This window comes from Callionymus lyra, chromosome 19 (genome assembly GCF_982586985.1).
Source record: "Callionymus lyra chromosome 19, fCalLyr1.hap1.1, whole genome shotgun sequence".
Lineage (NCBI taxonomy): Eukaryota > Metazoa > Chordata > Actinopteri > Syngnathiformes > Callionymidae > Callionymus > Callionymus lyra.
Window position 1 is genome coordinate 10125108 of NC_141836.1, and position 24539 is coordinate 10149646.

General features: G+C 42.0%; 1 protein-coding gene across 6 annotated transcripts in view; it reads right to left on the minus strand.

Moving 5' to 3' along the window:
* The window catches only part of ubr4 (ubiquitin protein ligase E3 component n-recognin 4), a 31585-nt gene continuing 7046 nt past the window's right edge, over positions 1 to 24539 (minus strand). For 2 of the 6 annotated variants that reach the window (XM_087781591.1, XM_087781590.1), the window contains 88 exons: positions 24224 to 24393; positions 23816 to 24095; positions 23574 to 23694; positions 23356 to 23435; positions 23143 to 23271; positions 22830 to 23012; positions 22616 to 22738; positions 22310 to 22539; positions 22089 to 22207; positions 21908 to 22005; positions 21513 to 21670; positions 21229 to 21435; positions 21040 to 21141; positions 20872 to 20972; positions 20406 to 20793; positions 20151 to 20214; positions 19871 to 20062; positions 19698 to 19768; positions 19349 to 19496; positions 18597 to 18830; positions 18297 to 18467; positions 18033 to 18215; positions 17805 to 17963; positions 17561 to 17713; positions 17224 to 17451; positions 16989 to 17146; positions 16518 to 16692; positions 16241 to 16442; positions 15978 to 16141; positions 15646 to 15862; positions 15309 to 15525; positions 14897 to 14929; positions 14656 to 14719; positions 14449 to 14583; positions 14026 to 14200; positions 13770 to 13901; positions 13570 to 13691; positions 13357 to 13468; positions 13145 to 13275; positions 12870 to 13047; positions 12530 to 12634; positions 12232 to 12369; positions 11942 to 12110; positions 11644 to 11848; positions 11452 to 11565; positions 11150 to 11359; positions 10916 to 11065; positions 10603 to 10830; positions 10429 to 10507; positions 10122 to 10349; positions 9852 to 10020; positions 9635 to 9779; positions 9468 to 9553; positions 9307 to 9394; positions 9030 to 9223; positions 8691 to 8930; positions 8473 to 8611; positions 8259 to 8384; positions 8061 to 8189; positions 7641 to 7987; positions 7479 to 7569; positions 7301 to 7385; positions 6747 to 6874; positions 6550 to 6679; positions 6324 to 6484; positions 6111 to 6220; positions 5891 to 6032; positions 5733 to 5814; positions 5373 to 5546; positions 5156 to 5277; positions 4895 to 5092; positions 4728 to 4808; positions 4543 to 4630; positions 4304 to 4431; positions 4113 to 4220; positions 3934 to 4050; positions 3667 to 3857; positions 3417 to 3590; positions 3250 to 3349; positions 2968 to 3186; positions 2790 to 2903; positions 2572 to 2714; positions 2369 to 2494; positions 2107 to 2301; positions 1254 to 1478; positions 1093 to 1183; positions 852 to 1014; positions 1 to 734 (listed from right to left, as the gene is read on the minus strand). In XM_087781591.1, coding sequence (XP_087637717.1) covers positions 670 to 734; positions 852 to 1014; positions 1093 to 1183; positions 1254 to 1478; positions 2107 to 2301; positions 2369 to 2494; positions 2572 to 2714; positions 2790 to 2903; positions 2968 to 3186; positions 3250 to 3349; positions 3417 to 3590; positions 3667 to 3857; positions 3934 to 4050; positions 4113 to 4220; positions 4304 to 4431; positions 4543 to 4630; positions 4728 to 4808; positions 4895 to 5092; positions 5156 to 5277; positions 5373 to 5546; positions 5733 to 5814; positions 5891 to 6032; positions 6111 to 6220; positions 6324 to 6484; positions 6550 to 6679; positions 6747 to 6874; positions 7301 to 7385; positions 7479 to 7569; positions 7641 to 7987; positions 8061 to 8189; positions 8259 to 8384; positions 8473 to 8611; positions 8691 to 8930; positions 9030 to 9223; positions 9307 to 9394; positions 9468 to 9553; positions 9635 to 9779; positions 9852 to 10020; positions 10122 to 10349; positions 10429 to 10507; positions 10603 to 10830; positions 10916 to 11065; positions 11150 to 11359; positions 11452 to 11565; positions 11644 to 11848; positions 11942 to 12110; positions 12232 to 12369; positions 12530 to 12634; positions 12870 to 13047; positions 13145 to 13275; positions 13357 to 13468; positions 13570 to 13691; positions 13770 to 13901; positions 14026 to 14200; positions 14449 to 14583; positions 14656 to 14719; positions 14897 to 14929; positions 15309 to 15525; positions 15646 to 15862; positions 15978 to 16141; positions 16241 to 16442; positions 16518 to 16692; positions 16989 to 17146; positions 17224 to 17451; positions 17561 to 17713; positions 17805 to 17963; positions 18033 to 18215; positions 18297 to 18467; positions 18597 to 18830; positions 19349 to 19496; positions 19698 to 19768; positions 19871 to 20062; positions 20151 to 20214; positions 20406 to 20793; positions 20872 to 20972; positions 21040 to 21141; positions 21229 to 21435; positions 21513 to 21670; positions 21908 to 22005; positions 22089 to 22207; positions 22310 to 22539; positions 22616 to 22738; positions 22830 to 23012; positions 23143 to 23271; positions 23356 to 23435; positions 23574 to 23694; positions 23816 to 24095; positions 24224 to 24393 — 13347 coding nt within the window. In that variant the 3' untranslated portion in view covers positions 1 to 669. Of the gene's footprint in view, positions 735 to 851; positions 1015 to 1092; positions 1184 to 1253; positions 1479 to 2106; positions 2302 to 2368; positions 2495 to 2571; positions 2715 to 2789; positions 2904 to 2967; positions 3187 to 3249; positions 3350 to 3416; positions 3591 to 3666; positions 3858 to 3933; positions 4051 to 4112; positions 4221 to 4303; positions 4432 to 4542; positions 4631 to 4727; positions 4809 to 4894; positions 5093 to 5155; positions 5278 to 5372; positions 5547 to 5732; positions 5815 to 5890; positions 6033 to 6110; positions 6221 to 6323; positions 6485 to 6549; positions 6680 to 6746; positions 6875 to 7300; positions 7386 to 7478; positions 7570 to 7640; positions 7988 to 8060; positions 8190 to 8258; positions 8385 to 8472; positions 8612 to 8690; positions 8931 to 9029; positions 9224 to 9306; positions 9395 to 9467; positions 9554 to 9634; positions 9780 to 9851; positions 10021 to 10121; positions 10350 to 10428; positions 10508 to 10602; positions 10831 to 10915; positions 11066 to 11149; positions 11360 to 11451; positions 11566 to 11643; positions 11849 to 11941; positions 12111 to 12231; positions 12370 to 12529; positions 12635 to 12869; positions 13048 to 13144; positions 13276 to 13356; positions 13469 to 13569; positions 13692 to 13769; positions 13902 to 14025; positions 14201 to 14448; positions 14584 to 14655; positions 14720 to 14896; positions 14930 to 15308; positions 15526 to 15645; positions 15863 to 15977; positions 16142 to 16240; positions 16443 to 16517; positions 16693 to 16988; positions 17147 to 17223; positions 17452 to 17560; positions 17714 to 17804; positions 17964 to 18032; positions 18216 to 18296; positions 18468 to 18596; positions 18831 to 19303; positions 19497 to 19697; positions 19769 to 19870; positions 20063 to 20150; positions 20215 to 20405; positions 20794 to 20871; positions 20973 to 21039; positions 21142 to 21228; positions 21436 to 21512; positions 21671 to 21907; positions 22006 to 22088; positions 22208 to 22309; positions 22540 to 22615; positions 22739 to 22829; positions 23013 to 23142; positions 23272 to 23355; positions 23436 to 23573; positions 23695 to 23815; positions 24096 to 24223; positions 24394 to 24539 lie in introns of all 6 variants that reach the window. The other 4 variants (XM_087781589.1, XM_087781587.1, XM_087781592.1 and 1 more) reach the window with 3 other exon arrangements.

Below are 24539 nucleotides of genomic sequence, written 5' to 3' on the forward strand. Positions count from 1 at the left end.
TATCATGTAAATCTGCTTTATTTTCAATTTCAACAGTTTTGAAAATGCAATGCAATCGAGGCAGAGCCGAGGGGATGGAGAACAGTTGATGATTTGGGGGTTGATTAAAGTGACCCAAACCAAGTGAAAGAGACTAGAACGATCATCACTCAAACTCCAGTTAGAACTTTAAAGACCAAACAAGCAGAGGTTCTGCAATTAAAAAAAAAACGAAAAAAAAATGAAAAAAGTTCAAACCAAACCAACAAAGAGAAATCCAAACGAGGTAAAATCCAACAGCAATCAGAGTCGCAGCACGACGTCTAACTTACGGGGAAAACGAAGAGGAATTACCTCAATAGTTTCTTGCTCACATAAATAATCACAAATCAACAGTTAAGATCGACGGTTGTAAAAGGGTAGAGAAAGCAAAGTGTAATATTCAAATCAGCATGTTGATGTTTCTGTAGCCACATCATGTGCCGGTGAAACTGTTGGTGTCCATGATGACGCACGGCTTCTAGGTACTTTTTAGGCATGTCACATGATGGGGGGGGGGGCGGGGCAGTGTGTTAGGAGGCATTGTTTTGTAACCGCGTGTGTTTGTGTGTGTGTGCGTTTGTGTCGTTTGGTGTGAAAGCGTTAATAAGCAGGCTGTTGTGTGTTTGTAGCGATGGAAGAGGGCGACCATCAGGGCAAAGAGTTTAACAATTCCTGAAGGAAAAGGTCCGGGTCTGCGACCTCAGAGAGGAGACCTTGAGGAGAAGAACAAAGACGCGTCATTTACATCCGAGGCTAAAATCGTTTTCGTTAAATGAATGAACATAAGACAGTGTGTAAGTAAGAGAGACCCCTGGAAACCGTTGACTCACCTACAACATCGAAGAACTCTGAGAAAGACTCAGCAGGCATGAGTTCATCCTGGAAGGCACGCAGCACGCGCTCGGAGGCCTCGTAGATGGGCATGTCGTTGTGACGCACATACTCTGCCAGCGAGAAGGACCACCCCCCCTCCGTGGTGCTGGTCGGAACCTTCTGTACGGTCCACAAAAAAACAGACTCCGCGTCAGACAAAAACCTTCAGTCGTTAGCCGTCAATTTATTTCAACGTACCCTGAACATGTCGTAGACGAGGTCCACCAGAGCCCAAAAGAGAAGCGGTGAGCGATAGACTGCATATTCCTTTGGTGCTTTATCTGTGAGCCTGATAAAAAGAAAATGAGTCAATTATTTCCTCTTAATTATAAACCGAACCGAACGAAAAAAAATCCTACTTGTTGGTGCCAACTGGTGAGACTTTGCGAGCGTGAGCACAGATCAAGAGTCTCTTGAGGAAGTAGATCCGTGAACCTCTCCAGCGCTCCGGCGGCATGACGTGCATGGCCAGGACGGTGTAGTAGTGCGCTCCCTCCACGTCGTAGGAACTCTCCATCCACTTCTCACACGGCTGCTCCTGGAAACTCTGCAGGTTCTTCTCTTCTCGGGAGGTAGCTCTTGTACTGCGGAGACAAGATGTGCTCAGTTTTATTGTATAGTTATAACACATTCTTTTTAATTATATAATTGAATTACAAATTAATAGTTTATACAGTGATGTCTCGCTCTACGACGATTCAACCTTACAGTCTTGCCCATTTTTTGCTCACGGTACTGAATTTTTAAATAAATTTAAAAATTAGAATTTAAATTTAGCAAGCCGTTTCCAGGACAGAAAATCTCCTTGGGATTTATTTGAACAGGTAAACAAAACCACAAGTGGGAGTCACATATTACCACTTCCACCTTAAGATCTCCAGAGGGATTAATAGTCTATCCATCCATCCACTCAAAAATAAACTCCCATGATGCCTTTCTACACATTGCTCTATTTAGTGATGTCTAATCAAAGCTACAATACTGTATTTAAATTCCAAGTCCAAGTTGTCATGTCAAAAGGCGATCTACAATTGTGATTGGTTGGCTGGGCGGCAAAGCATTATGGATACTGTTTTGTTACAGAGAGCAGTTGAGAGGGATGGCACCTCATATAAAATGTTAAGTTAAAATAAATGTAGAGGTGAAAAATTAAATGATCAATCCGTGCCAAAAGTGCCGATATCCAGTTTTAGGGAAGACGTGAAGACGTACGTGTTGAGCACATAGAGCACAGTGTGGATGATGTAAGGGATGAGGTGAATGTTGCTCTCTCTTCCTCCGCCGCCGGTGTCCACGCTGAACGACTGCTCGGTGGCGAAGCGAAGGAAGAGCAGTTTGGTGTCGTGAATGTTGAGCTGGTACGTCGGCTCCCGCTGGCCCGTGCACTCCTGCAGATATGTGTTGTGCCTGAGAAGAGATCGTCGGTCATCAGTGAATGGATCTTTTCTTAGATGCTGAGGAGTGAGGGCGTTACCTCGCTAAACATGTGGCAAACGCCGATTCCGGCACATGTGGGCCCCACACGGGCAGCAGACCGTTGCACTTGGTGTTTGCGTTCTGGAGGAAAGCACTGTCCCACTCCTCCCGCCCACGGGCGAGTCTGGAAGGTGAGCAATGGTTGCAGGATGAAGCACGAAGAAGGATTGAAACCTTTATAATGTGTAAGGCTGCAGCTACCTGACGGCGGCCAGATGGCAGTCGTAGTGGACGATGTTAAAGTGCGACACAGTGCTGTAGCCCTGCTGCTTGCGAGGTTTGTTTTCAAATTCTTCCAAGGACACACGCTTCGTGAAGGTGTAGATACCCAAGACCTTGGTGGGCTGTGAGAAAGAAGAAGAAAAAAAAGGAAGTCAGGGAATCAAGTTCTCCTTTTAAAAACACTTCCCTCGTCATACCTGAAACTTGTAACCTTCCCTACAAATGCAGCAGGTCAAGCCTGGTTCTTCTATGAGGTCCTCCATTTGATTCAGAAGAGAAGTCTTCGTCACCACCTGACCTTTTTCATTCGTCTGAGAAGAAGCATATATTATCAGAACCAACACTATCTGTAAAAGAAAGTTGTTGTTGTCTTACGGTCATGCCGAGAGTTCCAAGTGCTTTCTGTCTCATGGCCATGGCCATCCGCTTCTTCTCGGATCGGGTCTCCCGGCGAGCAGCTTCTATCTTCAGGTTGACGTCGCCGTGCTCCCTCAGCGCTTCTAAAAGGTTTTCGGCCAGGGTGCCGATACCTTCGTCGCTGGATACCTGCTCCAGCTTGTGCAAATTTGTTATTGAATCGGTACCGATGAGAGCCTGTAAAGAAAAGAAAAACTGTCAATAAAACAGAATCAATATATATTGTGTCGTCTTAACAACCTGTGTCGGTGGATGCTGGGTCGCCAAACCACGGAGTAATCTTAGGATGAACGGCAGCGCAGGTCGAGAGAGGAACTTCTTCCAGACGTCTGCATCGAGACTACAGATGTACAAGCACACTATTAGAGATTTGCCTTAAACCTCTAGTCTTAAATCTTGCAGCTCACTTTTTGGCATTGGGAATATATTTTCTCATGTAATCCAGAGCACTTTGTGGGATTCCTTTTTGGAGGATAAGATCCTTCAGCTGGTGACCGTTACTGTTATTCTTGATCCCAGCAGCGATTTTACAGAAGCAATCCAAGAAGACTTTGTCGTCGGCGCTGTGCTCCTCGTCGTACCTGGTTCAGAGAATAAAAACATTTAGAGTTTTCCTTCATTAAGGTGGGTTTAATTGCTGTATTGAGTGACTCGTACTTGTCAAAGCTGCAGCAGGGCTTGAAGCGCTCCACTAAGATTCTCATCTTTTCAAATTCACCGAATGACAAGTACGGGATGATGCGCAGCAGACCCTGCAGCACGCTGGGGTTGGAGCGAACAAACGGGGTGTTGATCTGGTCCAACAACATGACGAGTTGATCCTTATCTCCAGTCAGCAGCAGGTTACCCTGGAAAAAACAAATACAAATAAATAAAAATCAGTTTCGTTTATTGACCGTTTCTGTGAGAATAGTCAACCTTTACCTTGTCCTCCGAGATCTCAGCGTTGGCTTCATCCAGGATGATCTCCATGATGCTTAGGACCTGCTCTGCTATGGAGGCTCCGCCACTGTCCTTGCTCTCCTGCTCTGCCAATAACGCCTAAAATAGAAATAACAGTAAAAGTTACGCCATGTCAACATACAAATGAACAGAGGACTCACCAGGTTCAATGTTCCGAGCATGACGTTGAGAGTGTTCATCTCTGGTTTGACCAGCTGCTGCCTGTTGATCTTCACCTTCACACAGTAACTGAACAACTTCAGCAGAACCTGTCGTGGAATAATCAAACAAATTAATAAAACTACTACAATAGAATTAACCAGATTGTGATTTGTTTGTCATGATGACTCACAGTGAGCAGATGTCTTCCTTGTTTGAAATCTTTAATTCCAGACAGTCGGTTCAGCATGCATTCCAATCCCCCGCACTGAGCCATGACTCCAGCCATCTTGTAAACCTCTTCATCATCCTCCTCCTCATCTACAAACAAAAAACACGAGGAGTTTTGATTAAATTGACTGGACCAGCTGATACACAACACAAAAGCGAACATAAAAAGAATTCTAATCCAAAATTGAGGCGGAATTTTACCTGTGGTTGAATCCAGGGACTCGATGAACTCCTCCGTGGCGTCTCCCAGCAGTCCTCTCATTCGGTAAATGATTCTCATCGGCTCACCCTGGAAAATAAAACACTGTCGTCGTAAAATATTCTCAAGGACAACGCTGGACAACTAAATACCATGATGATGGTCGTGGGTTTAGATGGATGCTCACCTCATTTGCTGGGCACCAGACCTTCTTGTAGACCTCTGCTACTGCGAGATCCAGGCTTATGATTTTGTTGTTTACCAACAGCTGGGGATGAAAGAGACAGAATGTATGAGTAAAATAAAGCATAAGAGTAAAATTGAAAATCTATGACAAGGCTAGAATATAAAGACCTCCATGCCACTGTCATCTTCAAGCAGTGCAACCAGGTCACAGTCCTGACAGATTTTGTTCTTGATGTCCCTCATTAAAGGTCCGATGCCGGGCTCGTTGCTGCTGTATGGGTTTCCTGGCATGCGACCCTGGAGGAAGTCCTCCTGCTGAGGGTCTTTTTCCAACGTCACAAAGAACTCGGTAACTTCGTTTTCCTCCTTTAAAAAAGGGACAAAACATGAATAAAGCCATTCACTGAATTTGGGTGAATGTTTACGCACAGGATAAATGATGCTGCAGAGTCTCTCAAAGATGAACACTGGGGTCCTGTAGTCGTCCAGGTTGTACTGCTTTGCAGTCTCGATGCAAACAGCCATGAAGGCTTTGGTTTCAGATTCAGTGCCTGTTAAAAAACAAAACATTTTCCTCTTCAAATATTGAAAAAAAAAAAAAGTTGAATTCAATGGCAAAGCCTGGTATGTAGCGGTCAGTAGGTACCTGTCGTCATGTCCTCCAACATCTCCAGGAGCATGTCCTGAGTCTCATCGATCAGCTTTGTACGCTGGACAACCAGTTTTCTCAGACACAAATAACCGTTGAGCACCGTGCCGACCAGACGACTTTTGTAATGTCGCTTGATAGACTCCACTTCGACAAAGGAGGAGAGCAATCCTGAAATGAGAGGACATTTGGGTCACTGACATTCATAACATCTTATTCCAAAGCAGTTAAAAATATGAGATGACGTTTCATAAATATATATATTTTTTAGAATAACAGATTAACACAACAGATGTCTTTTGAGTTTAATCAAGCACAGGAATCCCCCACTCAAGTGTAAAATATTGTCTTGCATACCAGTCAAGCTCTTGAGTGCATAGCCTTGCTGCAGATCTGTGCTGAGTGTGGCTTCCTCCAATGTCAGCAGATTTGCTATTTCCTGCAGAGATGCAACAACACGTACTTAGAAACTGCAGAGGGAAATAACAGTTTGTGCTCCTTCATTAAAGCTTTACCTTCGTGATCAAACTGCCAATGTGAGGCAGCACCCCACGAGCAGCAAGATACACTTTCCAATGCGTCGGCTTGATCAACTTCTGGTAGAGACCCAAGTACTCCACCGCACACTCTCCCGCTACACTGAGCTCATCTAGGTAACTGTGGAGAGAAAACCATAACTTAAATGATATAATGCATAAGGTGCAGGTGATCCATAACCATAGAATACTTTCATACCTGGTAAGAAGATCCAGAACCTGTTGTTTCCGACTGGGAATTGTGGTCAGAGCCTCCACGATGGTGCAAGCAGCCTGTCGAGCTGCTTGAGTGGCAGGTGTGAACAGGACCTACGACATATATATGATTTTTTGAGTGTGGACACAACAAGAAATATTATGGAAGTAAGCTTATTTACAAAATACATAATGTTTTTATGAAATAATTGTTTACCTGTCGCAGCCAGTTGTTGTGGCTCAACTTGAGAAGGCGAGGGAAGAGGCTTTCCCCCTTTCTGGACCTCATGAACTGCTTCCACTTCCACACATATTTTTCCAGCAGGTACTGCCTTCTCAACTCGATCTTTCCCTGCAGTTTAGACAAAGTCTCTTGGCCTGTTGTGTGGTAAAACAAGTTAGTCTCAGTAGAACACACTGGTCAAGAGTTAACTTGTCATTACATCTTGCTGGGAGGCACTTTTTCCAAGCTTCATAAGAAGCTTTCGGATCCTTTTTCAGCCAGAGCTGGGCCTGGGCATGGATTTCATTACTGTAGGGCCTGACAGTGGTCAAGGACTCAGTGGCAGCATCCTGAAACACAGCAGTGAAGTTTGTACATAGTCCAACTAAATAATATTCCACAATATTTGTTTTTTACCTTGTTCTTCTTGCTTGTTGGTGCAGGTGGTTTGATCAGCTTCTGCAGGATTCTCAGGCACATGAGAGTGATGTTCTCCACAACGACCGGAGTTTTTATGTTGACTGACATCAGGAACAAGTTGAGTGCTGCAAACAATGCATACAATACAATTAGAACACAACATTGCCAGTATTGTAAACACAACACAGGAGTGTTCTGAGAGTTTAGAATGGAATAAATGGATAAAATGAAATAAAATGAGAGAAACAAAATACAATACAATAAGAAACTACTATTTTAATGCAGACATATACAAGTGAATATATTAAATCATTAATAAATTAAAATATAATAATGTAAATAAAGGGACTTGGAGCCTGGATCTTTTGCCCAAACATTCATCTAATCTATACAACTATACAATTAGCGATGATATTCTAAAATAACGCTGCAATCATGAGGAATGAAACAAAAAAATTACCTGCGCTTAAACATTTAATCTGAATAATACAGAATGAGAGACATGGGCCTGAATTTAACCTTGAATACATTCTTAATAAAAGCAAAATTACCACATCGCAACCGCAGCTCCCAGCATCCCCCTTCCTTGGAAATGGAATCGGTCAGCAGCAACATTTCATACTGCAAATTACTGACCTGTTGGGAAGCAAAGGACAAAAAAGTAATAAATAACTATTTACATGTAATAACCAGTTAATATATTGACTGTCTTTCTGTGTGTGATCATACCAGGTCTGGATTAGCCCAGTGACATTTTAGAGCAGCTGAAACCTTTGCAATGATCAAGTCGTTCATCTGCTGAGTTGCTTCTGCATGATCTCTGAAACACCAGAAGACAAAATATAATCTCAAACACATCTTAAACTGATATATTCCTTAGGTCTATTGTACCTTGTCAGCAGACAGACCAGCTGGCGCACTTCCTCCCGCATGGCTGCCGTTCCTCGCCTCAGGTTGTATTCGAACAACTCACGGATGAGTCCCTGGATGACCAGGATTTGTCGGAGCGCTGGGTTTGTAGCGAGGGCCCGGAGCAAAGTGATACAATGTCCAGTCACAGCTGAAGCACAGCCGTAGCACTTGGTAGATGACGTGTGTCCGGCACCCAGCACGGAAAGGGCGCGGTACTGACTCGCGGTGAAAGTCGGCTGTTGGGTGCTGCTTCTAGAGGACTTGGTTGCAGCTTCTCGTTGTTGCAAGTCATATTCCAGGAGTTCTTTACGAGACGCAAGGACTTTCTATACGCGGAAAAAATAAATGATAAAAATTAATTTGGATTCGGGAATAATACAAGTCAGTAAATCAATATACCTGGATTATTTTCGAGAGCTCATCAAAGGAAGTCTTGCAGTCGCCACTGTACTCCTGAGCAAGCTGTTGAATATACCGGTTCACATTGGCAGAGGATGTTCCGAGACCTGTACCTGCTCCACTGTCATCCTGGAGGCAAAAAAAAAGATTAAGATTATTTAACATGTATTTACTAAAGATGAAATCTCAGTTCTTTACCTGTGGCTTTTCTGGTGCTGCCTCATTCACTTTAGACAAAAGACTCTCCAACTGTGGTCTGTGGCCCATCAGCAGGTGATAAACCCGGTCAGCTTTGTCCAGCAGAGTGTTTATATTTGTGACAGCCTGCAAAGATTAAAAGGTTAAGGTTTACAATGGTCATCATTTATAAGCAAGGGATTTTCAAACTCTTTCACAGATAAAGTTTGCTTACTTTTTTCCTGTCCTCTTCATTCTCAATGGGATCAACAGCACAGCAGGGTTTTGCATAAAGCATGAAATCAAATCTGGCATATTTACAGAAACCACAAGCGTTGCAGAGGAATGGATCCTTCTCATCATAGTTGATTGATCTGTCGTGAAAAACAGAATATAAACGTTACATCTTAAACTTTTTTCTCCTTCAAATTAGCAAAGGAACTCGCAGCGCACCTGCACTTGTGGCACTGATAAACATTCTCTCCACAGTTGCCACAGACACCAGGGTTGGCAGGCACAGAGGCGCTGCATCGTGGACATTGTAGGGTCTCGGTGGACGCCTGGTAGTTCTCGTAAAAATCGGAGAACTCGATCATCAGATTGGAAGCAACAATAGGCAAGGGAAGGTCAATCTTGACCTCCGTTTGTCCGGGAGTTAGCTGCACTTTTTTCGCCTTGTGCCAACGTGCTGGTCTGAATTAGAGGGAGCAGGCATTATAGCAACAAGATTATTTAACTGATACAATGATACATTTTTGTCATTGAGGCATTTGAAAAGTAATTACTACATACTTGTTCTTCAGTTCCACAATAGCTTGCACGGTCCTGTTGTTGTAGTAGAGGTTTATTGTGCGGACCATCTTGGTGCGTTTAAGGTCACCTATCTTCACAGTAACTTTGCTGATGGTGTGGCTGCCAATGAGCTTCACCACCTGCTGTGTGGTGGTGTAGCGTGTGTCCACTTTGATCGATGACAGCTTGATATTCTATCATTCAAATAAATAAAAGACATTTAAAACTTTTAAAGTGAGAAGAAACTTATCTTAAAAAAAATTAAAATGTCACATACTGAGAAAGGAACTTCTGGATTGTTGCACACCAAGCACGGGTCACTCTCAAGATAAAAACCATCAAATTCAACCAACCCGGAGAGGGTACTGTGAGAGAAGAATGAATCAAGTTATAAATCCTATACTTAGCAACAAGAATGTTGTTTAATTGTCGACTTACTTGTATATGTTGGAGTTGGGATGATTTGTCAGGTTATGGTTCTGTGTTCGTAGAATTTCCACGGCCTTTTGAGAATATTCCTTCAGCTGGAATACCAAATACATTTCATTAGATTCTTAAAATGTGTAATAATTGAAATGAAAAATAAATGCGTTACTGTTTTATACCTTCTTCTCGGTCTGTGGCGTCTTCAGTGAAAAATATCCAAGTAAATCAACAAACTGGGCAGCTTTGCGTCCATAAGCCGGAAGCTCAGGCCAGATGGCCCATGTTAGTTCCAGAAGAAGTTCTTGCTGAGATTTACTGGAATTCCTGTAGTTTTGATATGGAGATCTTCATCAGTTTGGGTCCACAACTGAGCTAAAAATAAATATGAGGATGTACCTGTAGATGTGCAAGGTCAGGCAGTGGGCTTGCCAGCGCACTGAGGATGAATTTGACTCCAGCAGGAAACAACGCAGAAATTGTACAAGTGTTTCCTTATCTGCAAATTTGTTAAGCTGGCTTACAAGAGCCATACAAAGTTGATCCTCCTGACTGCCAGCTCCTTCTCCTAAAAAGAGAAAAAAATAATTAAATAAAGAAAATGAAAGTATAATAATTGGTTGGGATGGATAAGGCATGAGTAAGAATATAACATTGCAAGCATCTTACCATCTTTGTCCCTCTCTTTGTCCTCCTTTTTGCTCTTTTTACTTGAAGATTTGCTCTGTGATGACTGCGAAGTTCCTCCCTGTCCAGTGCTACCAGATCCTCCTGAGAGTGACGAGGTGTTGGCCAGCACTTTGCTTCCACAGAGGGCACACGAGAGAAGTTGTAACAGCACAGGCGATACTCCTTCATCAACCAAGAAGCTGACTTGAAGCAGGAAGTACAGGACAGCTGGAAAGAAAGTCAAATACATTACATTGAGAAATACGTTATTTATATGCTAGAATTAAAAAGCACTGAATGAACTTACAGTCGTCTTTCATACAGAACTTTTGCCAATTGATCGTCCTCTGAGTTGCAATTTCAGCACATGCCTTTAGGTGCTCCATCTGCAGGGGAAAAAAAAAGTACTTTAGCTCACAGATTTTTCCAGAGTAAAATCAACGATGGTGAATGTCTAAGATCGTATCAATTGAGCCCTCACCAGATTAATGAGTGTGTCATACTGTAGAGCCGAGCCAGATGTAGCTGTGACCACTCCAGCTCGCAGGAAGATGCCCTGCTCTTCCAGAAGCTTCTTGATGCTGCGCACGTGCGAGTCGAGAGTGTGCAGATCCCGCAGTTGACGATACTTTTCTTTGGATCCACAGATGAACAGCAGTAGCTTCCTGACCTGCCTTCTGACAAATGGTGTCTGTTGGATCATCAAATACTAGGGAGGACAAAAAAAGTGTAAATTATTGGGAAAGGATTTTTTTTTTTTACTAGAGCAGAAATTTTGAAAAAAGAAAGCTCACTTCAGATAGATAGTAGAACCAGGAATGGTCAAAGACGGGAGGTGGGATGCGGGGGTTGGTATCAGCGCTCTTTTTGATCTGATATGGAAGCCTGAGCACCATCTCCGTCAGCAGCTGAGAGTACGCTTCAAAGACATCAGCAGCATGCCCCTAATGAAGAACAACAACAGTTAAATTGAACTTTTTCAAATATTTTTCTTTCAAAGCTTATAGCTTTTCGGATACTTCGCGTACTTTGACATATTGGCGCAAGAAGAAAGGGCTCATGTCAGGTGGAGAAGCAGCCGTATGGGGGCGGAGCAGTTGGCTTGTAGTTGCAGGCTCTTCCTCCCCCTGCTGGTTCTTCCAAAACTCCAGTAGTGATTTGAGCACATGGAGGCAGTAATCAATAGCCCCCAGACTGAGCAGGGCAGTCGCAGTGGCATTGGATATCAATGAGGACGACTGCAAGAGCAAAGAAAGTCAAAAAGCTCAATATAATTGAGTGGATACAAATATAAACAGAAAAAACAACCCTAATGTTGAAAGCATCTTACCTCTGTGGATGATTTGGTACCGGACTTGGTTCGGGACATGAAGACACTGAGAAGTCTCATGATCACCAAATGGACTTCGTTGATGGAGCAGCGTTCATTCTTTTTGGATACATCCTGTAATGAAAAGCAAAGTGAAGTAAATAACAATCAACCGATGGCCTCGTCAACAATCCTCTTGAATAAGATCGTTACCTTTTTGTGCATACCAAGCTCAGCTATGAGCTGTGCAAGCAGATCATCCAGGGCACCCTTGTCCTTTTCATCTTCACCATCAAGGTCAGAGGTCAACATGAGTATAACTTGCATGTAAGGGATAGCTTGGACCCCGCCGACATTGTGGAGCTGGGAAAGATGCTGAAGCAGGCGTTCCAGCAGCATGAGACGAACCATGTGCAATCTAAAATGGACAAAATGGATCATCACGCATTTGTTAACGCAAACAAAATATATTACAAAAATTAGGGAACCATTTAAAGTGTAAACCACAAACCTGTTGCTCGTGTGAATGTCTCCTTCAGTCTCTCCTTCTCCTTCTGATCCTTCACCTTCCTGGTGGGCGGTGGTCGTGCTGATCGCTCCGGTGCTGGAGCTCACGCTGCCAGGACCTGCAGGATGACCTTCAACTGTAGTGTCTCCGTATGCACTGCTGCGTCCTGATACTGATGCATAGAAATGCAATGGACATGATACGTCAATTAAATAATTAATGCCAGAAAAAGGATTTTAATTAATTGGATTATGCATTATTAAATTAATTCATATTTATATAACGCAACCCACCACTGTGCTCTCCTGCTACAGAGTCGATAGCAGAGCCGCCACTTTCTGAGCCCACGCTGCCTCCATGTTCAGCTGGGGAAGTTCGAAGTGTCGATCCATCGGTAGCAGCTGTGCTGCCTTCGTCATCTGATGCTGGCGCTGAAAACAGGAAGGGATTGGGCCGTTTAGAAATGTACTGTGTATGACTCGTGTTTATTTACTATTGTAAAATTTCTCTACCATTTACCAAAGGCGGACTTGCCTGCTAAAGGGTTGCTAACATTGCAACAAACTGATCTTATGATATTGGCCTGGTTACCTGATGCGGTTGTATCCGAGAGGGTACCAGCATCTAGCGAGGAGGAGCTCGGTGCCTGGCCAGAGAGACCAAGGCTCTGAAGGCCAAGAGCGCTGCTGCTGCTTCCTAAATGTGTCAGAAACATGCATATTGTTCAGGCAATATAAATCCACTGAAACATTCTAAATTCTAAAAGATCTTTTTGATTTCCCATTTTTGATAAATTCCAATCTTAACATGCGAGTAATGTATACAATGAGATAGAATAAATAATAACATGGTTATCATGTGACAGGAGAGATATGTCATGAGATATGTCAGAGTTTCATATTATTCTAAATCATTTTATAGTGATACTGACCTTGTTGATCTTGTTGAAGGCTGAGGGCAATTGCCAGTTCCACCATTGTTTCATCATCGGCATCCGGAGGAATGTCCAGCATGGGAGGGAAACCCTCAGCTCCAGCCAGCAGAGCCTCTAGTGGAGATGGGTTTCCATTGTTGAGATTTTCTGCCGTCTCCAACACCATGGACTCAGACTGTGAATGCAAGCATCATAACAATAAATAAAAACTTATTTCAAGCTTCATACCAAAGAAACATGTTCCAATGCACTCCCAAAGAATCTCAACATACCACCATTTCAAAGTCTCCGTGGTCGACTTCATTCTGCTCGTGACTCTCCTGTCTTCCTTCCTCCACACCTGTGAGCACTGATTGTTGAATTTTGTCATCAGCATCATCGTCGTCATCATCATCCTTGTCCCCTGTTGGGATTAAATGTTCCCATGAGCACTATGTTTATGTCAGTATAAACTAACACCAACACAGTGTTTGAAGTAACTCACCCATAGGAGTATTGGATCGTGGAGGTGATGGAAGGGTCACATGGCGACGCTTGTTTCTTGGCCGAAGCACACGAATTAAAGCCTGCTTACAGGCAAAGCTCACAGAAGTGTCCTGGAATTCAAAAAACAAATATATTATGATAAGGTTTTATGCCGTTTAACTTGCTAGCTTAACTAGCTTTGTTTTTGATTCTGAAACAAAGCTGCACTTACAGGACAGAGGAGCATTTGCATGTAGATCTTGGAGGCCACGTTGATGTAATCCAATTCACATGTGCAGTATGCATGAATGATGTCCACCAAAGCATTTACTGTAGCTTCAACGTGAGTTAGGCCTGATGTAAAAAATAAAGAAATTACTTATTCATCGAAACATGAACATAGCCATAACAGGCCAAAAACTGCCCACGAACCTGGTAGGCAAGCTGGAGCCAGAAAAGCGTTCTTTGGCTTCAGGGCGTGAAGCTTCCAAAAATTGTTCATTAGTTGCGTGATGAAATTCCCGCCCTCAGTATCTGAGTGTTTCTGTACATCATCGGTCATATCTGTGTCAACAAAATTAAAAATATCATTCATTGTGGACATAAGTATACGCGAATATACATGGAATTTACCCAAGATAACCAATTTTAATTCATATTAGATTAAAACACTACAAGAGCTCCTCACCCGTGTCAGGATATGTCGATTTAGACTCTGTAAAGTGGACCAGGTTATTAGGTCTCATGATGGCAATGGAGCGAGCGGTAATAACAAGCCTCTGGAAAACATCTGGGTCAAGTTCTCTTCCATCCTGGTTACAGCCGTTCAGACACTGAACTGCATTACTCAGCAAGGACTGGTCCTGTTGGAGAGACACGAGGTATTTAATAAATTATTAATCTCATTTTTTAAAAATGGCCATTCCTTTTTAAATGTATTTTAATGTATATACAAAACAAATTAGAAAATTACTTCCATAACTACATGTTATCTTGATAAAGAAGAAAATGCTATATCAAATATGCATTATTCCATTTTGTCTTTAGAAGATTAAGACAGTTATACTGTTTGTAGATTAGACATTTGGTGTATAGAGGTATGGTTGTCTACCTTGTGGTTGTGATAAGCAGTACGACTTGTATGAAGACTCGCAAGAAGTCCTTTGGTCTGCTGTTGCACTCCAGTTGGTGTCGGCATGGACAGGAGTAATGTGGCGAGCTCTAGTGCAGCGGCCTTGTTCTTTTCCTTACAAGGTTAAAAACAAATGTTAAAATAAAAAGATTAAATTGAAGTTTTTTTTTAATATGAAAGCCTTACCTTTTCACCTGAGGAACCTACAGCAAAGCAGTTTTCCAAAGCCTCCAATGCACTAACCACCAGTCTATAACAAAGGAAAAATTGAGTGCTTTCATTTAAGAAAGTAAAAGTTCTAAAATGATGAAGTATATAGATTCAAGCACACAGATGGTTTATGGCAGTTCAAAGCAGTGACACACATTAAGCAGGCAAGCATGCACAAAACCATAGGAAAAAAAGCAGAGAAAGGGCTGTTACTAACCGGTCCAAGGTTGATAAGGACTCAGTTTCACAACTTTTATTGAATATTTGGGAGCAAAAGAAAAAGAACAAAAAAAGTGTGAGGATCACAGAAAGAAACGGGTGAAATTGAATGATTCAGTTGAATGAAACAGGCATGCAAAAGAAGATGATGGTATTGAGATAGACATGCATTAATCGTTTTTAAAATTAACTTTGTTCCACATAAATAAATGTTATGGTGAATTAGCTGTAGCAACTCCAAGTTCAGTACTTGGCTTTTTGGCATCAACACAAAATATATACAACATGTTTTTCTCTTGAGGCAATAAGCCAAAGCAATATAGAGCTTCATGTCTAGGACAAATGTGAATAACCAACAAATCATAACTTGAAAACTCTTTTATAAAAGGCTTAGAGAGGGAATATTTTACCTCTCCAACACGGTGCCGTTGGTCGTATTTGGAGTTGCTATATCTCCATCATTTGTGCCATTTCCCTGGTTGAGGTTGGGACTGCAGACATTATTCACTGATGAAGAGGAGAAGTCTTCTGGTGGATCTTCAGGCCAACCAAACTGCTCCTTGGTTTTACCATAAATCTTGATGGAGTCAAGCATTGTGACACCAGAGGGGTCAACGGATGCTCCGACTTTGAAGTACAAACAAGAGGAAGGACTTACACACAGAGGTCACGCTGAACACTAAAAAGCATCACATTCCATGTACTCCCTCTCCACGGCAACAAACACAGGAAGTATTATTCACTTACTGAAGATGGAAAGTTTCTTGTCGGCTTGAAGGGCTTCCTCTCGGGTGAAAGGAAAGTCAAACCAACGGGCTCTTGTTAGATTTATTTGCATGGTTCGGCCAAACACCTCGACGTAGGAAGGAGCTCTTTCAATTGCCTGAGTGCCAACCTGAACCCTCATGCCCGTCATCACCATCGAACTGTTGTTGTTAACAGCTTCAACTGTGAATCCTCCATGCTAAAATAAATAAATATATATTACAAAACATGTAAACAAAAAAAGATTGATCAATTAAATAAAAAACACATTACTGGCTAAATGTAGTTGGAGAGTTTTTCTCAAATGATCATACCTTTGTGTTGGCCACATACATCCCAGTTGAATTCAGCCTGTGTTTGATCTGCTGTCCATTGTAGACCTGCAGCAAGTCATTGCCTCCAAATTCAACTTCCGTGAGCTGCTGGTTGTGTTCAAAGAAGTCGACAGGGAAGGTCACCAGACTGGAGGTGCGTGTGGCTAAATGGAAGAAAAAAAAAAAAGAAGAAACAATGTTGAATAACAATAAAAACAAATGTACTGATTATGCTAAAAAAAAAAGAAAAGTATGACACCCACTTGTTGCAGCAGCTTTGCGTTTGCGAACAGGCTTCATGATATTGATGCCACAGCTCGGCTGCAATGATGGTTGAAGCCAGTAGGAGGTGTTGTCCACATTTGCCATGTAGATTCTAAGGCTTCCATCCTCACAGAGCAGTATCATGGTGGTACGCTGTTGCTCATTACTGGCAGTGTGTCTAATAGCTACCATGTCTTGAATCTGTTCCATGAAACAAAGTTGAAAATGATTTATTGCAGATATTGAAACTTATTTTTTATTTATTTCACAGCATACCTTTGCTTTGGCAGGCAATGTTTTAATTTCCTGGATCAGGAACGTGTCAGGCTTGACCATAATGACAAGGGGTATGCCTGTTGTCTGCTGCACACAGCACACCAGCCCTGGATGATTCATCACCTCGGACCATTGACAGAGGGCAGGGGCCATTTTACTGCTGCTACCATTAGACCTTAACGGAGAGAAAAGCAAAGGGGGTTGAATAGAGGCTAAAACAAAATGAATGTTCCTTTGAAATCCTAATTTTCTTGTCAGTATTAGCAAAAAACAATTTTCCAGAACATTCACGAATGCCCAAGATCTAGAAGATATGTATAAATATGTTATACAGGGTCAAAGTGTGAGGTTTGCACAAGGAATGATTGACATTAACATATTCCTTTAAAACAAATTAGGTTACCAAGTTCATAATCAAACTACAATGTTGTAAATTAATTCCACTGGAAGGTTGAAAGGTAAACTAATTACCCTTTGAAGTTGATGGGGAAAAGCCGTTGGACATCAGTGGTACTGCGACTCACTGTGGCAGCGAAAGACTTTCCTTGGCTGTAGCTAAAGAAAAGCATCTGGAGAACATGAGAGTAGTAGACAGACACGCCTCCTCCGGCAACCTGCCCGTTACTATCCTGCAATCACAAATTTACAGAAATGTTCTCACTCGTGTACATTCAGGAATAAAGCACAGTAGACATTTTGTAATTACCTTCAAGTCTTCATGGTTTATCTCCAGCACATTTGTGACGTAGAAAGGTCCATGTTGGGCACTGCTGGATTCATCCATGACCTGAGTGTACATGTAGCCTGCTGAGGACATGATGACGATGATGTTTTTACCCTCTTCATTAAAGAGGAACGTAGCGTCACGGATCTTGGAGCTCGGAAGCAGGAAGTAGTACATGGGACTCAAAGCATCCACAGATAAATCATAGATCTGTAACAAGAGGTGAGAAGACACAATTATATCAGTTTAAGTTATTAAGTTTTAAATATAGGTCTTTATACACGTCACTTCAAAAACAATAATTGCTTTTTAAAAATACCTTGACAAAGTCGGCAGTGATGATTGCTAGTTCAGTCTGTGAACCTGGCAACCATATGGCTTTGATGATGAAGTTGCCTGTAGCAAGCTGTGGGTGCAGGACCAGATGGTCTGACACAGAGCCCGTGCTGCTGAAAGTGAGGACATGGCAATCCTAGGAACAAAACAAGACGATGAACAAAAAGGTCAGATTTTACTATTAGATATCCAAGTTCTTGCATTTTCTGCAGAAAAGTAATTCCTACCTTAAGACCACACACAGCCAGGTAATCTTCATTGCAAGGGTTGCCAGTGAGGCTGAGGACAGTAAATGGCACTGGAGCAGATGCCAGACGGGTCAGTGTCAGCTTCCTTTTGCTAGAGTCTGCTTGTTTCAGCAAAGTTGAAAGCTGCAGAACTGTGATCTGTTCAGGAAGAGAGACATTTTAGAATTGATCACTAACCTTTATCATTATATGTTATCCAACACTCACCTTTCCCTTCTCATGGCTCACAGCGAGGTGCTGACGTCGACCGTGCGGTGAAGACAAAACACACATTGCCACACGTCGCAGGACGTGGGCACTGATGAGTTGCCGTATTGTCTGTCCTTGATCGCCACTGTAATTCATTCTCACGTTCTCAAAAGCACCTTCTTGAGAGCCAAGTGTCGGAACCTGAGTAAGTAAAGTGAACACTTTATGAATTCAGACGAAGATAGAGGGATGTACAAAAGAGCTCTGAGAAGTCCGCTATACCATTAGTTGATCCGTCGTCTCCACATTTTTGTCTTGAGTGTGTAATTCAGTAAGAGCTTGTTGAGCCCGACTGCTGCTTCCTACAGCTGACGCCTGCTGGAAGTTGGTCTGAATAGCTTCCATGAGGAACATGAGCATCTCAAGGATCACAGCTGCAGTTGATGAAGCAGTCTGTTAAAAAGGAAGCAAAAGGATTTACATAAATGAGCAAAACCTGACTTGGAAAATAAAGAAAAAAACAAGATTCATTAAACTGAAAAATGAAATGTATATAGGTCCAAAATAATGATGTCTTCTTACCACCTGGGCAAGTAGTTCTTCCTGGCAGCCCTCGATGCTCTTGCATACACTACTTTTCTTGGGCCTGTCTTCGTCTCCAGGTTTGCCATCGCAGATGGTGACTTTGCCCTTTTCAGAGGGTGAAGAGTTCTGATGGCGAATAGCACTTTCTGGCATTCGCATTTCATTTTGGAAGGCAGACGACTCTTTGAGAGTGGAACCCATTCCACTGCTAGGACTGCGTTTGACTAAAGCCTGTGGATGATATAAACACAAGAAAATGATTAGAAATACAGCGGTAGATGCGCTTAATAACTTGGAATGGAAAAAAAAACGCATGCTTTAAAAAAAAAAAAAATTTAATTATGTTTGTATGAAAGTAGTGATTTTATGTGTTGAATTTATCATTAGTCAAAAAACATTACTACATCATGAAATTTAACAGCTATAATATTCACTAGAAATAATGCATTCAAGAAATCTAAGAAAAATAAATACACATGTTAATGAAAATAAAAGTGATAAATGGAGGATAAATTAATTGAATGGTGTCTAGACATGCAAATAAGAAACATCTATATTAACTTATCAGTATATAAGAAGTTGATAAACATTTACATTATTATTGTTCATTAACTTGGCACAAATATGGACTAGCTATAATCCTGAAAAAAAATGAGATGACGGGATGGAAGTCAATGGGTGAATGACTTGCAAGCCAAAGTTACCGCAGTTGTTCTCTTCCCATGATGACCCGAAGTATTCGGTCTCACCTGGCAGCTGCCATCCTCTTTGGCACCGCAGTCACAGAAGAAAGAGCCATATTTGGCATAGGAGATCTCATGGTCTTTGTGACAGACCTTGGCGCACACCGTGCACACACCTACCCCATCCACCATCTTACATGTGTGACAGTGGTACCTGGAAAGGTAATTTACAGAACATCAACTCATTACCAACAATATTCCCTTCTTAAAAGGCACAGTCGGGTTCAAATTCAGCAGAATGTGAGTTGTAATAAGATAAGAGAATGCTTATTTACCTTAATGAACCTTAAATAACAAGACTAATTACACAACCAATGCTGAAATCTAGAACATAAGGAAATAAAGGTTGGCTTACCAGTGTTGGTTCATGAATTCTTTCTGAGTAATGGTGAAGGTACAGAGTTTATTACAGAGTGAATCTTCGTCCTAAACAAAGAACACAGTCAAATAAATGGCATAATTGCACGTTTGATAAATAAAAACCACGATTGATATACAAAAAAAAAAAATACTAGAAAGAAGCCTCACAGAATCCTCTGCCTGAGAGTCATCGTCCTCCACAGCCAGTTCCTCCACCCAGTCAGAATCCATTTCCATGGCCTTATCTTCTCCCTCCATCATAACGGCGGAGGAACCTTGACCGTTGCTCTGTCTCAGGGCGTTCATCACATCCGCCAAATAAGAGATGATGTTGCAGGAGCACTCCAGCATACTGGCATGCTACAAAATAAATGCAGTTAAGAGTTAGATCTTTCTCTCGCAGACAATATAATCATGCAATAGTGAGGCCATCTGAATTTTTTTATACCTTTCCTTGAGATAAATTCGCGCTCACTTTCTCCACAACATTCTTCTGAGTCAGATATTTCTTACTGCAGAAAGAAACACCAGTGAGACTGTGATGTCGAGCTCATACCAGTCATTTACTAATTGTGTGACTAATCAATGTATGCATTTTGTTGCTTAAGAAAAAACTTTAAGATCGATTTTAAATAAAATGATTATATTTGCTAGTCATCCATTAACAATATTTATTCTCAATCTTGGTTTTCTTGTATCTCACCATCTGATCAGCCATTCAATAGCTGCCCTGTGCAGTTGTAGGTGGCCTGCCCCCTGTCCAGCACTGGCCAGTGTACCCATAATGGTCATGAGCTCTGGGAAACCTGTTCCATCACCATTAGCCAGCATGTCTGTGGCCATGGGAATCAACGTGCTGAGGAGAACGGTGCACACTCCTTCTCCAACCTGGCTGTTGTCCCGGACAATATAAGTGGTAAGTAGTTGCAGGAGTTGGCGGTTTTCTTGTACTATTTCCATTTGCTCCGAATCCTTCGGTGGAGCTGCAGTCATGCGTGTGAGCCAGGACTGAAGTCGAGGGGGTTCCACACAGGCCAACTGGGCCAGAGAGCCACACAGGCAAAGCAGACTGGGGTTGGGGCTCTTTTCCGCTAAAAAAAAAAAAGAACCAATTTCCAAAATCATTAGCCAATGAAGGAGCAGAAAAGAAAGAAATTAGGGAAACTTACCAAGCTGAAAAAGCTTTGTGAAGAATTTCAGCACTTTGTTGCAAAACTTTGCAGACAGATTTTCATTTGCAGTTGCCATCATAATCTGAACAAGCTCCCCGCTGAAATGTAACACAATTAGATCCCTCTATTAGTGGATGAAATTGATTCTTTGGAAATATGCATTACCTGAATGAAAAGAACTCTTCCATCGCTTTGCGGACTTGACTGCTTTCCAGCTGTTTTTCGAGGTACTGAAGGCATTCCTCCAGGAGAGACTCATCCAAACCACTGCAAAATAAAGTTTTATCCAGTTAGATAAAAATCAGAAAACAACATTATCCAGTAATAATTGAGAAACAAAATGGGGAGATTGACCTTTCAGGGTCGCAGTGATTAGCTATGATATTGTAACATCCAGTGACGAGTCGCTCATAGATGCGGGCGAGGAAGTCGTCAGACTCTGACGGGCCCAGAATACGTTCCAGAGAAGTGATGCTGATTTCAGCCACACTTTCTGTGCTGCTCTCAAGAACAAGGGGTAGCAGAGTTTGGACAACCTGAGAGGGATTCAGCTCCTCCGTGCTAAACATATGAAACAAACAGAAAGTTACTTTGGGTCTTCAGGGGAAAAAGCATTTTGAATCTCTGCTTTTACTCACACAATCAAGTCTCCGATGAGCCGGACCAATGACAGAAGAATGTGTTTCAAAGATGATGCCAGAGGCAAAGACTGGCAGCTTAAGGTTCCTAAATGAGCAGCTTGAATGGCACCGATGTAGCTTTCTGATGGAATGGTATCATTGGCAAAAGCGTTTCGCTGAACAGGAGGGAAGAAAAATAGCTATAAGTTATACAATTTAAAAGGAAGTCACTTAGAAAGTGTTTTACTTTGACAGTTGTGTGCATCATGTACAATAAATAAAAACAATACAAACGAACATCATCAGATGCAAAACATTATCGGTACAACAAAAAAAAAAAAAGGAAAGGAAGTAAGCAACATTTTTAGATATATAAACGGAGTTGCATACTAAATCTAATCAAATGTACGTACCCATGACCCAACATTTGGAAATTCATTGGTAAAAATGCCATTCCAGGTTTCACAGATTGTCTGAACCGATGTTGGTAAGGTCTGCATGACACTTTGACCTGGAAAAAAGAAAACAATGATTAATAAACATAGAAATATCCATTTATTATGAAGCTAAAAGTCAAAATATTCTTTCGCTTACCAAGAATGTTGGCCTTGCACTGGGTCGAACCAATTGACAAAACTGCAGCATAACCTTGAAGCTTAGCATCTGTCATTTTGTCCTCTCCATCTTCAGGGATGTTCATGAGCAGGTAGGACCTATAAATCAACAATATTGTCCGTTTTAAAATGTCTGCTCTCATAGACAGTAGATGTAATTCAACAGAAAACCCGAACACGATTTAGAAAATGACAAATCACCTTGTAAAAGCTGTGTAAACGTCAGTCAGTTGTAGTGTGGCAGACAAAAGGTTCTTTGTGATCTCAGAGGTCTTGTGCGCGTCAGCTTCAATGGCAACCTTGAACAAATGCTCGTCTAAGGAAACTTGTACTTTGGAGATGACCGCATCCAGTGTGTAAATAGCTTGCAGAGAGGGCAACTGGTGAAGTGGAAGAATTCCATTGAGGTCGACGCCAGAGAAGGTTGAAGTCTGCGACAGGAAAGAAGTTTTGTGTGTCATGTAATTTAAGTAAAATATCATGTAAATGTTTGGCTAAAACACTTACCTGTCGGCCTATGTAATCTTCTGCCAGCTCAACATCATACTTCACGCTGCTGCACTTAGCTGCTGTCTGCTCAACCAATGAGGCTGCTTGCTCAGCTTTCATTCCTTGCTTCACCAGGTGCTCCTGTAAATAAAAACATTCATCACAGTTGAAACGGATTAAAGAGAAATAGTTTAAAGCGTCATCTAAATATTTGCAATGAACACAAACTGACCTTGATCCAGTTTAGGTAGGTGGGTACACGCAGGCGGGAGGACCATCGCAATGTGTGCAGAATATCGCTGTCGCTGGGATCAACTGCACCAGCCTTTAGCTGCTCCATGAAGGCTTTTGATGGTGGCAAAACACCCAGTATCCTCCACAACACAAGAAAGTAGTACTGAAGTGAACAGGCCTCCTGAAAAAAGGGGAAGGGAGTGTGGAAAGATATTTTAAATAAACATTTCCTTGTACTGATGATATACGAGAACGTGATTTAAAATGATTTCATCTCATTTTTCTGAAACCATTTCAGACTTTTTCCTCACCATAGGTGTAATGGGCTTGGTCTCCTTCCTTCTCTCGGTGTCTAGCTGAGATCCAGCTGCCACAAGCGAAATGAGCCACGCGTAAAGGTCATCATATTTGACAGCTCCGTTGAACAGTTTGGGAAACACCTGAAAAAGATAGTTGCAACAAAAACAAAACGGTGAGACCAGACAAACTTGAGAGATGAAAAGAGGGGGAAAAAAGCACCTCACCTTGCTGTCTAGTCTGCTGATGTCATCTTCAGATGCTTCAGGTGATAAAACACAGTAGAATTTGGGCTGAACATTTGAATCTAGGAAAATAAAACACAGAGTTAGATTTAAATCAACTGCCTTTTTCCTCATTCTCAGTTTTATCCATTCTGCAATTTAAATTGTAGTAGGGTTGACCCAGTCCCATTTTAGGGGCTGCAAGATTAAGCTCTTGTTACCTGTGGAGCAGTGTTTGGCCCAATTGTGTTCCACTTCCTTAAAACCGTAGTAAAGGGGTGTCCCACTGCGCTTCCCACCATCGGGCCCAACGGACGGTGGGGTAAGGAGGTTGTACTGCACCTACGAGAACAATAAATACATAATTAAAGGTAATCCAAACGTAAAAGTAGGGTAGTTAAAGAATATGAAGAAACACATGACAAATGGCTTAAAACAGGAAAATTGTTTACAAAATAATTACCTGTTCAAACAGGTAAACCGGAGCTTTGGAGAAGTGCCGCAGCAGGTAATCGAACACCAGCAGGAGGCGTGCCAGGTTGAGGGGCACCGCCTTCAGCTGGGAGTCTCTGCTCTGTGCCACTTCTGTGATCGCCTGGGTGACCAAGGTGAGTATTGATCGTCGACCCCGCTCAGACAAATTGTGAAATAGGAGAAGCATGAGCTGAAGGTGCTCCACGTTGAGGTCATCCTCTCCGTGAGGAGAGCCTTGGAGAGTATTCTGCTTCAACGTTCCCAAGAATCTAGCACAAAACAATAACAGTATGAACCACAATAACAGAGAATCTATAGAGACCTAAAGTGAACTATATGCAGTGAGTCTGATGCATCATTACAGTTTATTTTGTAGAAAAAACAAGATTAATTGTACCTTTCCCAAACCTTCATGCACTCAGGAACATCAGGATCCCCTTGGACACTCGCTTTGTGCTGCCATATCAGCAAAAGTCTAGAGAGGACTGAGAGGGACTGGGGGTGGATGTAAAGGGGCCAGGGTCCTTCAGAAAATGGAGAAACGCCCAACTGCTGCAGAAGAGTGTTCTAAGAAAGAAAGAAGTTCACATTAAATTAAATCAAAGCATTTTTTTTAGGTGCAATTAAACTTCAAGGTATAACACACAACATCCAGGAAATTCTGCTTCTATAAAAGAGCCGTTTACAGCTACAAATAATATCTAATGTTATAT